This window comes from Gouania willdenowi, chromosome 6 (genome assembly GCF_900634775.1).
Source record: "Gouania willdenowi chromosome 6, fGouWil2.1, whole genome shotgun sequence".
Classification (NCBI taxonomy): domain Eukaryota; kingdom Metazoa; phylum Chordata; class Actinopteri; order Blenniiformes; family Gobiesocidae; genus Gouania; species Gouania willdenowi.
In genome coordinates, this window is record NC_041049.1 from 61,903,460 (window position 1) to 61,920,719 (window position 17,260).

Below are 17,260 nucleotides of genomic sequence, written 5' to 3' on the forward strand. Positions count from 1 at the left end.
ACACTTTATTTAAAATATAAGCTCATTCACTCGTCAATGGGACAGAGCTGCTATGCAAGGTGTTAGTTGACCATTTGGAGCAACTTAGAGTTTAGTGTCTTGCCCAAGGACACTTCTACATGTAGACAGGTATAGCCTTTGGATTGAACCCACAATCTGTCTATTAGAAGAAGTGGTACAGTTTAGAAAGAAGAAAAAGGTGGCATCTATTGGGAATTTTATATCAGCTCGGCTTGAACTCACAATATCTGGCAAAAGAGATGATGATATGTCACTAAGTTAATAAGTATGAGACAACTCTGCAATATTAGGGATGTAGCGATTCACTCAACTCTCGATACGATTCGATTCACGATACTGGATTCACGATACGATTCCCTCATGATTTATTTTACAAAATGGGACTGTAGACAAATTTTTTTTGGGGAAAAATACTGTATTATTTTCCTTTTATTTTTCATTGTCAAAAGAAATTCCTTGATAAACTATTCAAAACAATGCAATTTAACTAAAATAAATCTTGAATGAAATAAATAAAGGAAACAATACAAATGAAAATGAAGCCTATTAATTTAAATTCTGGTTCTAAAATAAACAATGCAAACTGCATAATAGTTCTTTTTCTTTTAAAAGTGCAACTGAAAATGTATTTTTGTGCCTTAACAATTGGACTTTTAAAAAAAAAACCGTGATTGCACTAATTTACGTCATATTTGTTTGAACCAGCAGAGGGCGCTGGTAACACAGTGGTCGGTTTGGCATGCAGATATCTTGCAGTGAAGAAGAGAAGCTATGCTAGCAGACAGAGCTAATAGAAAAACGTGACTTTTACAGATATTCAAGTAATATTACAGATATTCTTTCGGTGCTAAAGGGGTAATGAATCATTTATTAATATATTTAAGAGTAGAAGGCGGCCAGAAAAGAAAGTATTAGCAGACTCCGCCCGCCGCCCACACTTGTGGATAGCGCCCTCTGCTGGTTAAAAAAGTTACTGCGATTCAATTTTCAGAAATCGATATCAACCGTGATACCTATGAATCAATTTTTAACTGCCTTACGATTAATCGTTACATCTCTATGCAATATACATGTTTAAGACTTGTTCTCATAAGAATTCTATAGCTGCAATGATTGGTGGAAAAATCAGTAGGTCAAACACATCATTTATACACAACTATTTCATGATGGAACATCCTCTATGTCGCTGAGCTAAGCCAGTCACCTGTGTGCAAGACAGCAGCTGTTAGCGTTTAAAGGCACATACAATATTGCATCCAGGCAGACATTTTTACATTGTCTCCAATTGTTCAGAAGAGAGCAATTTTTTTTTTTTTAAATGCTGTAAAAAAAAAAAAAACAATAATAAAAATAATAAGTCATTTCTCAAAATAAAATTCTGATACCTTCCAAACATCATGGACCCCAAGATTTTTGATAAACATTGAAATGTATTTAGCAAGAATATGTTTACATTATTGTTTGTGTTTGTGTGTGTCTGTGTGTGTCATATATATATATATATATATATATATATATATATATATATATATATATATATATATATATATATAATATATATCTATATATATATATATATCTATATATATATATATATATATATGATATGAAGTCATTTTTGTATGTCACATTAGACTATAGCATCAAATCTGGTCTATGGGCATTCACTTCTTTTTCTTCTTCAAAAATAAAAAAATAAATAAAAATTGCACAAAGGTCCAGTCCCAGTCCAGATAGCCTCAGCTGCAACAAACAGGTCAATCGTCCTAAAGGTGGCGCTACAGTGGAAAAAAATCACTAGAAATGAACCACATAATGTGCTACAGATTTGCAAATTTCACCAAATGTAGCCCCAACACTGAAAAAGCCTCAGTGCATTTAACAAGAAAACTAAATATATCCTGGATTAATCCTATTATCATAAAACCTATCTTGAAATCAGTGTCAGAGGGAAAAAAATAACAATTGTTAGTAGTGTAGCTAGCCAGTATTTAGAAAAAGAAAATCACCTAAAATCTTTTAAACATGAATAGTGTATTCATTTAATCTGTTCTATAGTGCATAGCAGGGGTCATCAAACACAGTGTCCGCAGGCCCCAGGTAGGCCGCATGAACCATATGAAGTGCCCTCAGGCCTGTTCTAACAGCAGCACTAGTCACCAGTTAAATAATGTGATTTACCCAGCTTCAAACTCACAAAGATAATGTAGTCAGAGAAATTTTTATTTTTTAAATTAAATTAATCATCTTTAAACGTTTATATTCACTGAAACATCGAGACAAATGTGTTCAAGTATTGCAGATAGAATTTCATTAAAGATGCCCCAGATTTGGTGTTTAGATGATGTTTTTTCTAAAATAAATTAATAATAATTATTTAAAAAATAAATAAAATGAAGTTTTGTAATTGTAAGAACATGTTTTGGTTAGTAAAAGAGTATTTGCTGGCTAGTAAAATTGGAACTTGATGGTTCCCTATGAAATGTTTCAGAAGTGGTCATTTGAAAATGAAACAATGGCATGAATTAAAGAGAAATAAAGTGTTGCAAACATAGGTAGGCCTAATTCCTAGGTTTTTTTTTTTTTTTTTTTTTTTTTATAAGTAGATACAAAGTCCTCCTTTATTATTTTTCCCTCTAATTAAAATGAAACTGGGACATTTCAGTCTTTATTCAGAAGTAGCTTTTTGGGTAACCCTCACAGTCATCCTGGCTCATAGTGACGTCACAGTCACTTTTTTTTTTTTGCGTTTTTTTTCTCTATTGTCTGAATTTCCAAATCAATGTTGCGTGCGCACGTGGGTGTCTACGTGTGTGTGCGCGTGACCCCACAGTCTTGTGACTGAGCGTTTTTTTAAACACCTGATGGGACCAGTTGGATCATCGCAGACAACAGCAACAATAGCAACAGCAGCAGCAGCAGCAGCAACAGCAACTTCAGCAACTTCCCAGATTCACCGGAAGTCGTGCGTCCGCACCAATTCATACCGAAATCCTCTCCAAATGTGTCCGTTTCTGCTACTGCTGGTCCTCCAGCTTGGACCCCGGCTGGTGGACGGAGTGTGGCCGTTACCTCAAACCTGGTCCTCATCGGCGGGGCGCGTCCCGCTGGACCCCCAGAATTTCTACCTGGTTCACGGAGGAAAGTCTGCAGCCCAGCAGGGCTGCTCTGTCCTGGATGTAGCGTTCAAGAGATACTTTTCACTCCTCTTTCCAGATTATAACTCTGGTAGGTGAACATATATGTACACAGAACCCAAGATGCTTGAGGTCCAGTGTGAAATATTCACAGTCAGTACAATGTTCTGTTCTGTCCTCACTCGTCTTCCTCCAAACCCTTGGACCTTGATTCCTGAATGAAATACACTTTACTTTTATCAGAAAAGAGGACCTTGGACCACTGGCCAACAGTCCAGTCCTTTTCTCTTTTTTTTTTCTGCAAAAACTTTGAAGTAAATGGTGATTTATTTACAGTATTTACATTTTTTGAATTCCTGTTTTTGTGGGTTTTATGAGCTGGAAGCCCAAATTATGTAAAAAAAATAAAAAAAATACTTGGAATCATTTAAATTGCGGGTCCTGAATCTATAATCTATGAAAGTTTAACTTTTTGAATGGAATTATGGAAATTAAACAACTTTTCCATAATATTCTAATTTTTTGGAAAGGGTCTTTATATATGTGATATTACGCAGGAATGGGAACTTCTATCAGCGGGGGCCACAAAGGTATGATTATCTAATCCAGGGGTGTCAAACTCATTTTATTTCAGGAGCCAGGGGCCAAACTAGGCGTGAAAATGAGTCATCGTTGTGCTCTAATTTTCACTTCCACATATAAAAACATGGTACTGATAATATCAAAGCAGTAAGTGACAGATTTCACTCCCTGCAGGATCTTCACTTTCAATTTATTTGTTTTCGTGGCCAATTTTTATTTGCTTTGGGGAAATTTTGTGAAATACTTTGAAGAAATTTGCAGGATTTTGAAAAATGGAGTCATTTTAACAATTTTTATTAAAAACAACTGTAAGCATGGGGGAAATTTGAGCATTCATTGGTTTCTCTGACTTTTTAACTTTCTCGAAGTAAGTCGTCTAAGGGGACTGATTTGGCCCCTGGGCCTTGAGTTTGACACTTGTGGTCTAATCCGAGGGCCACAGCATCAACTTTCCTGTCAGGCTGGGGCCCCCAAAAGGTATCCCACTTAGGTCCCCCAAGATGTAGGGCCGGCCCTGATGTTAAATCTTAGCATTAGTAAAAAAAGAACAATGTTTTTGTTTTATATAGCGGCACGTATATTTTGTTGTTTTTTTTTGTATTGTAGTACAAATCCTACAATTTTTGTAGTTTCTGTAGTTTTTTATTGCTATTGCATGTTTCTGAGTCATTTTGTATGTTTTTGTCTATTTTATGTCTATTTGTGTATTTTTGAAATCATTTTGTCACAGTGGCTTATTGGGCCACACAAAGTTAGACCAATGACCGCCTGGGGCCCCTCATGTCTGTTATAAAATGTGTATTTTAGTCACATTACACAAGTCCTAACTCTGCTTTTTTTGGCCATTGACTCAAGCCTTTAAAGGAGATCAATGGGTTTTGTTTGAGTGTTACTGGTGAACAATCAGCCATAGGCAGCATGACAATGTGAGCAGAGATCTATGGGGCGCTGATTGTAAAGTTGCGCATTCTAAAATAAACGGCAACTTTTTTGCAATATTTAGCAACAAACCAAATGTATGTGAATTTTTTTATGTTACTTTTTACCAGATTTACAGCCATAATTGTGATATTTACTTTTCAAGTAAAAATAAATAAATGCATCTAAATCTAAATGTTAAATATTAAATCTAAACCTAAATGTTAAATCCAAATCGAAATCTTAGATCAAAATTTCAAATCTAAGTTAAATCTATATTTAAATGTTACATATAAATGTTAAATCTAAATGCTAAATTTTAAATATAAATATTAAATGTCAAATATAAATGTTACATCTAAATGTGAAATATTAATCTAAATGTCAAATATAAATGTTACATCTAAATCTAAATGGTAAATATTAATCTAAATGTTAAATATACAGTAAATGTTATATCTAAATCTAAATGTTAAACATTAATCTAAATGTTAAGTATAAATCTAAGTCTGAATGTTGAATCTAAATGTCACAGGCGAAAGTAAACAATTTAAACAATATTAAACATTTCGATGTATTTATTTATTTTTATAATAAAAGTAAATATCACAAATTTCACAGATATTGCTGTAAATCTGGCCAAAAGTAACATAAAAAAGTCACAATGTTTTTAATCGTGGCTTGTTGCTCAATGTTGCGAAAAGTTGCTGTTTATTTTAGCATGTGCAACTTTACAATCAGCGCCCCATAGAGATCTGCAGCTTTATGGTTGTGACCCCAGCACATGCTTAGCTTGTAGAAAAAAAATACTGATCACTTTGTACGTGAACATAGAAAAGGAGGTAATTTAGCTTTTTTGCAACAGGTTATGGAGCCCTGCGTTTCAGGCAGGGGACGCTGTTCACTGTTGAAGTCACTGTGAGCCAGGATGACTGTGAGGGTTACCCAAACCAGGATTCTTCTGAGAGATGCAAGTACACACAAAGCACAACAAACCACTGTGAAAACAGCTTTTATTCAGCGTGTTTTTAGCTTTTTCCTTCTCTTGTGTGTTTCAGACAGCCTGAATGTCAAAGGTCAACTTGCATCTCTGACTGCTGACACTGTGTGGGGGGCTTTAAGAGGTTAGTTATCACAGCTGGTGATAAAATCTAAACTGGAAACAAAACCAGCGGTGAAAAGTAGTAATAATAATAATGCATTGGATTTTATATAGCGCTTTATCATAGACACTCAAAGCGCTTTACAGAAAGTACTCGCGTTACTGTAATTGAGTTGCTTTTATGGATACTTGCACTTTTTTCGGTAAATTTCTAAATCAATAATTTTACTTGTACCTAAGTACGTTTTCAAAGAAGTAAGTAATTACGGTAGTTACATTTCTACACCCAGCTGTTACTGAGTAAATTTAAAGTTTTTGTTTTAAAATAATCAACGGACATTGTGAAACTACAAAAAAAATGCAGACAACAATCAAATGCATCACATCATCAGCGACCAATCAGATTAACTACCTTTGAATGCCTGTCATTTCAGCCTAAGAATTTTTTTTAATTATTTTGAATTGAATTCATTGATGTATTTTATTCTAAAAAAATTGACTGATTAACAACACAGTAAGCACAATTAACATGCAATAACTATAACATCACATTTTACTCACATTCTTAAAACAGTCAACTCTTCCCCAACCCTTCGATTTTCCTACCCGTACTCCCTCTTCCCTGTTCCCTTCCCCCTCACCTAGGTGTAACACTACCTTCTCATTTTATATTCTCCCTTTAATAAAGTGTTTCTTACCCTTCCTTAGGAAGAGCTGGTGATGGTCATAATTATGCAATAAACTACGCTTATTTATTTAATTTAAAAAAAGAGGAAAAAAAATTACCACATTTTGACAAACCTTTTATTTCATACAGATGCCTTTGTGGAAATAAATTAAGTTCCAATTGTGCAAGATTCATCTCTTCCTTTTTAAGTATTATACATGAGATGTTTACACGGAACCGAGGCAAGATTCATTACCAAAAATAAACGTGGTGGAGCGTGAAAGTAACTGGTAACTTTTACTTTGAGTACTATTTAATTCAGCTACTTTTCACTTGTACTTGAGTATTTTATGTACGACTTACTGTACTTGTAATTGAGTACAGTTCAATCAAGAAACAGTACTTCTACTTTAGCAGGAATTATCAGTTACTTTTTACACCTCTGTACAAAAACTAAAATAGCGAGTGTTAAAGAAAAAGCCTGCTTGGCAGGTTGAGCAGATATTTTTTTTGTTATGTTAACACAAAATATTCTACATAAAGGATGAGCACATGCTTACAAACAGGTTTCAAATCAGGAGGCTACGTACATGGAATGTGACATTTTCAGTCCGTCATGATATTACCATGCTAATTTCTTCCACCCTGTATTGTGGAATAGTTGAATAGCACACAGCTCTTTATTTGTGTACACCATTATTTACTGATATTGGGGATTTTAAAAAGCTGATATCCATCGATATATGAAACACGAACATTGATAAGCAGAGAATATCCACTGTGCATGAACACACATTTTAATAATGCCCAAAATATGACTTGAGACAAAGAAGCAAAAAATTACTAAATTAAAACAATGTACTTTAATTAGTAACACTGTCAACATAAGGACTGTAAAGATTGATGGAAAATGAAAAGGATAAACTTGTGCAAACGGATTCTCCCGAATACAATAAAAATAAATATATATTAAAAGTAAATTTGCTCAAATCTCAAAGAGTAAACATGGATTAAATTTTAAAAAAAAGGCAAATTGTAAAGGTAAGCAATGAACTGGTGATTTCTCTCAGTGTAAATATGTAATTTATTATAATTAATTATTATATACGTAATAATAATTACATATAATGTAGAAAGACCGTTACAGAGGTACAGAATATCCATACAGCAAAAATGACGCTGTAATATCTATACACAGTTACATATTTTAGCTCAACAATTTAATTGGCCGGGCTATAAACTGATGTTGATTAATCGGTGACAATTCGTTTCACATCATGAAATCTACTCCACATCCGTCATGACACAAAAAATTAGGACTATGTCTTTTAAACACATGCTCTTATGATAAACTATTTAATTAAAAAAAAACTACATTCTCCAATTTTTATTTCAAAAAAGAACAAAATAAATGAACAATTCTTTAAAATCAGGAATAGTAATATAATTGGACACCAGCTATATATTTTTATTTAATTAATTTGTATTTACATTAATTACATTGAAAAAAGAAAAAGATGTGGAACAATAGAAAGACATTGGCACAATGAGTAACATGAAACACAAAATGACTTCATGTTACAAAAATGTTCCATCCATCATGACCTGGAACTATCATTTATCGCCTGGAAAATATAAGAAACATGACGCCTGTATTTTTTTCTTAAAAATATGAATAAAAATGATTACTTATCCTCTTTACAGGTCTGGAAACTTTCAGCCAGTTAGTATATCAAGATGATTACAACACAGTAAGTCAATTTGACCTCTCATAGTGTAAACTATTGTTGTAATGTTCAGGTAATTAACTGGAAATGTTTCTGATATTTTCTCCCAGTACTTTGTGAATGAGACGGAGATTGAAGACTTCCCTCGATTTCCGTTCAGAGGAATTTTATTGGACACCTCGCGGCACTATTTACCTTTGCAGGATATTTTTAAAACCCTGGTAATAATCACCACATGACTTCTCTTTGTACATCATGCCACATTCCTCTGATATTCAGAATTTCACATGTATGTTGTTATAGGATGGAATGGCCTACAGTAAGTTCAACGTGTTCACTGGCACATTGTGGATGATCCATCCTTCCCATACCAGAGCCACACCTTTCCAAATCTTTCCAGTCAGGTGAGTCTTGTGCTTGTGCTTTTTCACCTGCCATTTGTCACAAACCCTTGTCATGTGGAGATGTTTGTACTCTATAGCATGTGTCTTGGTATGGCTAAAAAAATGCAGAAAGGTGGTATTCAGCGTGATCACGTAATCTTTGTTCTGCTTCAGGGAGCCTACCATCCTCTGACTCACATCTACACTCAGTCAGACGTGAAGGCAGTGATTTCCTATGCCAGGATGCGAGGAATAAGGGGTTCTTCCTGAGTTTGATTCACCAGGCCACACTCAATCATGGGGGAAAGGTAGGGTTCAAAGATCACATGAAGATCAATATTCATTGAAACCAGGGGTGGACTGGCCATCTGGCATACCAAACACCGCACCGGTTGGGCCGTCGGCCCAAAGTGGGCCGGTCTGACCCGCTACGGTTTTCTTTACTTTGACGAGCGAGTAGAGACAGACATGGTAACAGGTGGCCAAAAATGGTTCAAAAGTGGCAAAACGTGGCAAGAAAAGAGTGAAAAGTGACTAAAGTGGGCCAAAAGCAGTCAAGAGAGGTCAAAAAATGTGCAAATAAAGAGGAACCATGTAATGGCAAAAGGGTAGGGTGAATGGGCAAAATGTGACAAACAATAGTGAAAAATGGTGAATATGTGGGTGAAAAAACTAGGCTTGATGTAAAAAAGGAAAACTTGGGCAAAACTCAGCTTATTTGACAAGAAATGACAAAAATGGGATAAAAAAGTGTAAAAAAGAAAATGACAAAAAAAATTGGAAAAAATGGGACATTTATTAGCCAAAGGTAGCTAAAGTCTGAAAAAGTGTCAGGTGGCCAAAAATGGTCCAAAAGTGGCAAAAACTTGGCAAGAAAAGAATGCAAAAGTGACTAAAATGAGCCAAAAGCAGTTAAGAGTGGTCAAAAAATGTGCAAATAGAGGAACCAGGTAGTATGTAATGTCAAAGGGTAGCTTAAATGGGCTAAGTGTTGCAAACAGTAGTGAAAAAGGGCAAAAATGTAGAAGAAAGAAAGGCAAAAAGGGAGGAAAAAAGAAAACAGTGGTATTTATGGGCAAAAGTTCGCTTATTGGGATGAAAAGTGGCCAAAAAATTAAAGAAAGGACAAAAATGGGATGTGTCAAAAAGAAGAAAAAGGGGATATTTATTGGCAAAAGGTAGCTAAAGTCTGAAAAAAGTGTCACAACATTTTGAAAAGGGGCAAAAAATGGTACAAAGTAAGTTACAAAATGGTAGAAGGAAATAGGTAAAAAAAAAAAGGGGTTAAGTCTCCCAATTTTAAGGTTTTCTGGGGGAATAATAATAAAATTAAGACAAAGAGCCACATGTTGAGAATCACTGACTTTATAACAGCTTCTACATGGTGTCTGATTATGTAGTGGACTGGTCTGGATATAAATCCCAGGGCTATATTTTGGTCCCATTCCACCCCTGTTTGAAACTGTATCATCCACATGATTGATTGCAACATGTCAATCTGCTGTCAGATGTGTTTGGCAGGCTGTCTGCTTTATCTGCACTGGAATGATACCAGTAAAATGTTACTTCCTGCACTTGATGTGATCATGAGACACAGCCTGAGTGTTGAATAAGCAATGCAGATGTAATAAAAATATTTTCTTTCCCAGGTCAGCCTGGTCTGCTGACTCCCTGCTACAGCGGCCAAAACCATCAGGAACGTTTGGTCCTATTGACCCAACATTACCCTCCACATATAAATTCATGGAGTTATTTTTTAGCGAGATAGCAGCATTGTTCCTGATTCTTACATTCACCTGGGAGGAGACGAGGTCAACTTTCCTGCTGGTAACATTAAATATGACAACTTGTTATTTTATTTGCATGATTGCAACCTTAATTTAGTTAGTTTTCTTTGAAAGACTTTTTAGTTTAGATCAGACATTGGCAACTGGTGGCCCAGGGGCAACATGCTGTCTAATTTTAACACAAAAATAACTCAGAAAATCTGCAGAAAGTGGCTGAAAAATATTTAGAGTAACTAAACCCCTGTTTTCTCCTGACCTGCCACTAGGAGGGAAATTCAAAAAATGCCTTGATCATGGGCGGGGCTTCTGGAGAAGTTAAGACAACGCCCAGTCTATATCATAAATCTCCAATGAACAATCTATGCTTTGCTAACTAGCTACTCATTACTCAATATACCTCTATTCACTCTTCTCTCAGTACAACCCACTCACCACAGATTGTAGAGCCCACAGGGGATAGTTTATATAAAAGGGGCGGGGGCTAACAGTGCTTGTTTGTGATGCAAGATGGTCCCAAAATGTCCAACATGATCTTGTTTTCAGCCAATAACAAAAATCAATTGTAATAGCCAGGTTTCAACCCATAGAGGGCAGTCACGCTGACATTTTACAACTAAATACACCAAATTGAAATACTTGGACTAAAATATTGAGAGTTGGACCAGGATTAATCACTACTTCATACCCAAATATATTTGTATTCAGCAGAAAACAGTGGATCTGATGTTTAGTTACTTTTTAGAAGGACATAAAAAAAAAAAAAATACATTAAATTACAAATGCACGTATTGACAACAAAAAAGACGATAGTTTATAGATTGGTTATGCCATTTGGATAATGTGGCACTTGGATCACACAATCGTATTTTTATGGGCCCTGCTGTGATTAAAGTTGCCTATCTCTGGTCCAGATTATATTGTGTGCAACTGTTAAACTATATAACTGTTTTTACAGGAAAACCAATCCTAATATCCTAGCATTTATGGAGAAGATGGGATTTGGAGTGGATTACACCAAACTGGAGGGTTACTACATGGAGAGGTACGCATTGAACTAAATTACTTCGTTCTCTTTCTTTCCAAATCAGAAAACAGTTTACGGTTTTGCTCTTCAAAGTAAAGTACCGAATCTATTTCCAGCATCGTAAACATTACCAGGGCTCTCAACAAGACTTCCATTGTGTGGCAGGATGTTTTTGACTACAAGGAGAAAGTGAGTACATTCCCTCACAAACATTCGTCTGCATGCTTGTCTTATTACGCCAAATGTTATCGTCAAACAGGATTAAATGAAACCTTGACTGTTAAAGAAAATCATGGTATTGTGGCTTCACAGTTTGTCTAGTCTACAACAGTTTAGAGATTACATGATGATGCTTCCGTGCATGCTCACAGCCAACAAAAAATACTTTTTCTTTTTCTCATCATGATTGAACAAGTAAAAATCTCTAAAATAATCTTGTAAAATTCTCCACAAGTCACTTTGTATTTAGTGAAAACCAGTGTACAATAAAGTTGTTATTGATCTTTAAAAATCATTTTTGTGGTTTAAACCACATAGAACTAGGTTGAATATATCCATAGAACTAAAATGAAGTTTGTTACTCCTGGTTTAGTACCTAGTTAAATGTTAAATGAAGTCATTTTTCTGTCAGACCACTAGATGGCAGTGAACACTGTTCACCTTAACCCCATATGTGCAGAATGAGCTGTGGGCAAGCTTTTGTAAACATGATGGAAAATTAAAAAACAGCATTGATTTCTGTTCATCGAAGCCAAGCTTTGACACAATATTTAAAGGCACACAGTGGACTTTGTGACTTGAAGAGTTGACCCACATGAGTTATTTTAAATGACTCCTCAGGCCAATATACAGCGCTTGTCAGTATCAATGCTCCAAGTGGGGCTTCCCTCTTGAAATACCGCCTATGTTAGTTTGAAGGAGACGGACCGTCTTTCACCAGGTCATGTGACCTGATGAATGCCTGGAGAACGGTTCACTTTACGGCAGTCACGTGACCACAGGCTCTGATATATATAGTTCTCACGTGACGTCACAACATAGGGGCATTTCCCGACCCAGCGCCATTGCTATGGACAGCTGAAACGAGTTAGCCACTGTTTACAGCCAAAAGAGCACAATACGGTAGTTTTGTGTTGGGTTCATGGGTGCAACTAATTGCTACGATAGTTCAGTTAATCGTGTATCCTTTAGTAAGGGTAGTCGGCAAGTCAGATCCGTAACTTCGGGATAAGGATTGGCTCTAAGGGCTGGGGTGCGAAGCGGGGCTGCTACAGTCTATGGGCTGTAGGAGCAGCCGCCACCGCTGGCCTCCTCTCCCCGCCGCGTCGTTGGCGCTTCCCCCCCTACTCCCTGGCTTTGCCACTGTTGTCGGCCCCCTTCGCCGGGGGTCGGAGGGGACGGGCGACCCTTGGCAAAGGGGGCCGATGACTGCGGCGAGGCCAGAGAGTAGGGGATGAGCGCCGCTGAGCGCCAGGACTCCAGAGGCGGGGAGAGGAGGGCAGCGGTGGCGACTGCTCCTCAAGCCCATAGACTGTAGCCGCAGCATGAGCTCAGCCTGAGAGCCAATCCTTATCCCAAAGTTACAGGTCAACTACTGTCTGCATACACAATCAAAAGATGATGGGAGGCTGGCCCGACGCTTGTGGCCACTAAGGGCGGTTGCATGAAAGTTACTGGTCTAGCGCCCCTAGTGGCCAAAAGTGACACAGTATGCCTTTAAAAAGTATCCATTATGTTATTGGTTGTCATCACGTTCAGATTCCTTCGGATACAGTGCTGCATGTCTGGAAAGGGATCCCCCGTGATTATCGTAAGGAGATGAGTCGCATCACTGACGCTGGCCTGAAGGTGCTGCTGGCCGCCCCTGGTACATAAACCATATCAGCTAAGCCAAGACTGGGTCAAACTACTACACTGTAGAGCCATTAAACTTCACTGGTGTGTGCATTCAGCAGTTTTTCCATTACATTCACTAAAGATGATTTTTATGAAGTAAAAAAACATCTCACGGTTTGATGTGGAGTTGTTCATTTAAATTCCAGGAACAGAGGAACAGAAGAAGCTGGTTATTGGAGGTGAAGTGTGCATGTGGGGGGAGTACGTCGATGCTACCAATCTCCACCCACGTCTCTGGTGTGTATTCTAAGTCAGTGTTTCTCGAATGGGGGTACACAATGGCACTACAGGGGGTACTTGAGAGAGCGACAGTAGAAAATTAACAATCATCCCAGGCATGAGATGACCAGAAATTATTAAAAAAAACTATAGAAGTAAATCTATTCAGGAACCACTAAATCAGCATTTTTCAACCTTGGGGTCGGGACTCGATGAGGTGTCGCCTGAAATTTCTGAAAAATGTCTAATAGATTTTTGAAGTTTTTAAATTATTATTTTAAATTAAACACTGTATTTCTGTACTTTACTTTGTGAAAAACAAATCTAGTTAAACTAAAATGCAGTAAAAAAAAAAAAGAAGAGAAAAAACTGAGCTCAAATATGTCGATGGCGTCACCCATGTCAAAATGGGGTCACGATCCAAAAAAGGTTGAGAACCACGGCACTAAATACTGATTCTTTCCACTTATTTTAAAAAATAGATTTAAAATGCGTATTGAAACTCATTCATTCCATCATTGTTGTTTTTGAATATTTTTCTAAGCAAAATGTTGTAGTCAGAATAAGTTTGAGAACCACTGTTCTAAATAACCAAACTGCTGTATCTAATTAAATAAATGAAAGAAAACCAAAGTAGTTTAAAAAAAAACAGAGAAACTGTGGTTTATTGTTACAGGCCAAGAGCCAGTGCTGCTGGAGAAAGACTTTGGAGTAACGCCACTCAAACGGCCAACACGGACAAGGCCTACGTTAGGTTGGATGACTTCCGCTGCAAGTTGATAAGGTAATCTTAATCATTTATTAATCAATTCCCTTTTAAAAGTCAGGAAACGTCAAACTAACTGTCTTTCTTTTCAGGCGTGGCATCCAAGCAGAGTCTCTCTATATTGGGCATTGCAAATATGAATACCAAGGTATCTGAATGTAATTTAGGAATATTCAAATCCTGAGTCACAATTATAAGGTGGCGTAATAGTTTGTTTGAATTTAAATTCCGAATCTAATGGTGCTCAGGGGTGTGTGTGGGAGGTGAGTGTGGGTTTTATATTTTTGTAATAGATGATTGTTTCTAAAGGGCTTCATGTGACTGTAATAATACGATGATTACTGGCCTCACTGGTCCAAATAACTGGCTTCTGTTTTAATGCTGGAGTTGGAGTTCTCAATGAACTGCATTGTTTTTTTTATTTTTAAACCTCGTTTGCAATTTATTCACGGAGCCAATGAAATCAAGCAATTTTAGAGCCAGTTCATGATTGATTTTGTGGTTCACATATAATGTCTTTAAGGGAATGTGCTAATAATCAATTGTTATCCATGGTTTTAGATGCAACGGTTGTGCTGCAAATGTAAAACGTTCATTAAGAATTTGTATTACAGTACACTGTATTTGTCTACATTTGTATTGTGCTGTCGTGGTGGTTGGCTTGGATATTTTACAGAGAGGATCTTGGTTTGAATCTTGAATGTCAGGCTAAATCAATGCCAGAGCAAACAAACATTTTAAATGAGGAGAATTGTTGCATTGTTTTACATGACATGATATTGAGTTTGAACAAAATTAAAATGAATACAGTTTTATTTGTACATTATTGATAGTAACGTGTGTGCCACATAAGATCAAAGAAGTCCAATAATGATATATATATACAGTATATATATATATATATATATTACCTGTAACAGAATCTGTTGACATTTAAAAGATTTGCAAGCACTCCTCAAAATAAAAGCTTTAACTCATCTGAGTACATGAAATAATTATTGATTGTTTCCAACATGTTGGTAGTTCAGCTGACATAAGTTTGATATGGTAACATTACTGTAATCATTGTGTGGATTACAGTAATGGCAGCAGATTGCAAGGCGGGGCAATCCACAGTCATAATGCTGACATCTCAATCCCTTTTTTTTTTGAGGGGGGTGGGTGGGTGATTTCAGGAAATGCTGATGTACGTATAATGAAGCTTAACCAAGCTGGGTTAGTTTAAAATTCCCTGGAAGCAGTTTGAACTTTCCTAGTTCAGTTTTAATGCTGGGGTCAATTATAATTGTAATTGCATAATTGACAATTCATTATAATTGTAATTTTAATAATCTGTTGCTGTCACCATATAATTGACTTTGTAATTGTAATTGCCATGAAAATTCTTTAAAAAATGTCAATTATAATGAACATAAAACTGGGGAACCTTGTTGCAGTTATTTGTACAGTTCTACACATAAGGAGTTAACAATTACCGAAATATGTTTCATATCAAGCTTTCCCATGTTTTACCATTTAAAAAAAAAAAATTCACATTCAGGAGTATACGGACACCAAACAGGCTCAGACGCCCACACCAAAAATATTCCAACTTATATTTTCATTGATTAGAAAGCCTAACAAGGTAACCAATAGATAGGAAGAAATTGGATTTAGTGTATTTCACAGCTGATTTAGGACCAGTTATCATAAGAGATGCTAACAGAAAGCTAACACAAGAGGAGGTTAACTTTATTAGGTTATTTATTTCAGGCTCAGTAATTGTGATTAATTTAATTGAACTTTAGTAATTGAGAAAGTAATTGTAATTGACGTTCTGAGGATAAAAAAATTATTGTAATAGGGGAAAAATGCTGGTCACTGTTATTGAATATGTAATTGTAACTGAAAAATGTAATTGATAGATGATGGACAGATAGATAGTATTATAAAGCACTAAAATCTATATGTTAAAATAATGACATTGTACACATAAAAAAGAACAGCATACAACCATCACAACACTATATAAATAAAAGTAAAATTGTAATTGGACGTTTGTAATTGATAACGTAATTGTATTTGACTTTATGAGGATACAAAATAATTATAATTTAATTGTAATTAGGAAAAATGCTGGTCACTGTATTCATAATTGAATTGTATTGAAACATGGGTATTGAATACGTAATTGTAACTGAAAAATGTAATTGACCCTGACCCTGGTTGGAGTTAAAACTAAAATCATGACCTTCATGTCCCAACCCACCCCCCCGCCCCCACCCCACAATGTTCTCTATAGATTGAAGTATAAATATTTTTAGCTTCCCACAGTCGGTGCTAAAATGAACATTCTGTGTTTAATACATGCATTGGATGCTATTATTCTATGTATTACATTTTGAAAATCATTAATGTATGAAAAGATCAGCAAACCCCCTTATGTATGCTTCAATAATTTTACTCTGTGGATAACAACAATTTAAAAGTTAATCTCACTCTTTGACAATATCTGACGCTTAAAGAGATTATATTTAAAGCTGCTTAGTTTGACGCAAAGACGTGTCAAGTACAGCATTCAAGGGCATCCAGATCTGACCTGAAGGACATCCAGTCAATGTGTGGCACGTGTGTCAAGGTGTTTTATATGGATGCAGATTATATGTTGAACTATTGAGGACCTTAAAAGGGAAGCAGTTGATGGGTTTGAATAGACAGGAGTCTGATCTGAGGTTTTTACTATGACGTGCATTCATTCACCTGCAGAGCTTCGTCATCACCGTTTCCTGTAAATACTTAATCATTCCTTAAGAAGATGTGACAGGTGAAGGTGTCTGCACATAAATCACACAGCTTGGGTGGAAGGAGAGGTGATGAAACCTGTTTGGTCTTGAGTGAGCTGCAGATTTTAGGTGGGAAAATGAGTCATTTCAATATTATTGTACCCTGGTTAGCATGAACTTATAAATATATACAGTATGTGAGGCACCTACAATAACTAAGCAATAATGGACAGATATCAGTGCTGGAACTCCCTAAAATGCTATAGTTT

At 36.1% G+C, this 17,260-nt stretch overlaps 1 protein-coding gene across 1 annotated transcript; it reads left to right on the plus strand.

The window, feature by feature from the left end:
* Nucleotides 1–2,792: 2,792 nt before the first annotated feature.
* hexa (hexosaminidase A (alpha polypeptide)) lies at nucleotides 2,793–15,044 on the plus strand. Its single transcript, XM_028449612.1, is given in 20 exon segments — nucleotides 2,793–3,249; nucleotides 5,524–5,628; nucleotides 5,717–5,782; nucleotides 8,132–8,178; nucleotides 8,265–8,375; nucleotides 8,458–8,485; nucleotides 8,488–8,558; nucleotides 8,712–8,795; nucleotides 8,797–8,845; nucleotides 10,187–10,228; nucleotides 10,231–10,305; nucleotides 10,308–10,355; nucleotides 10,358–10,364; nucleotides 11,280–11,366; nucleotides 11,465–11,537; nucleotides 13,107–13,206; nucleotides 13,209–13,286; nucleotides 13,391–13,481; nucleotides 14,140–14,247; nucleotides 14,322–15,044. Coding segments are annotated over 20 exon segments (1,698 nt in total). The 5' UTR covers nucleotides 2,793–2,885; the 3' UTR covers nucleotides 14,386–15,044.
* The last annotated feature ends 2,216 nt before the right edge of the window (nucleotides 15,045–17,260 follow it).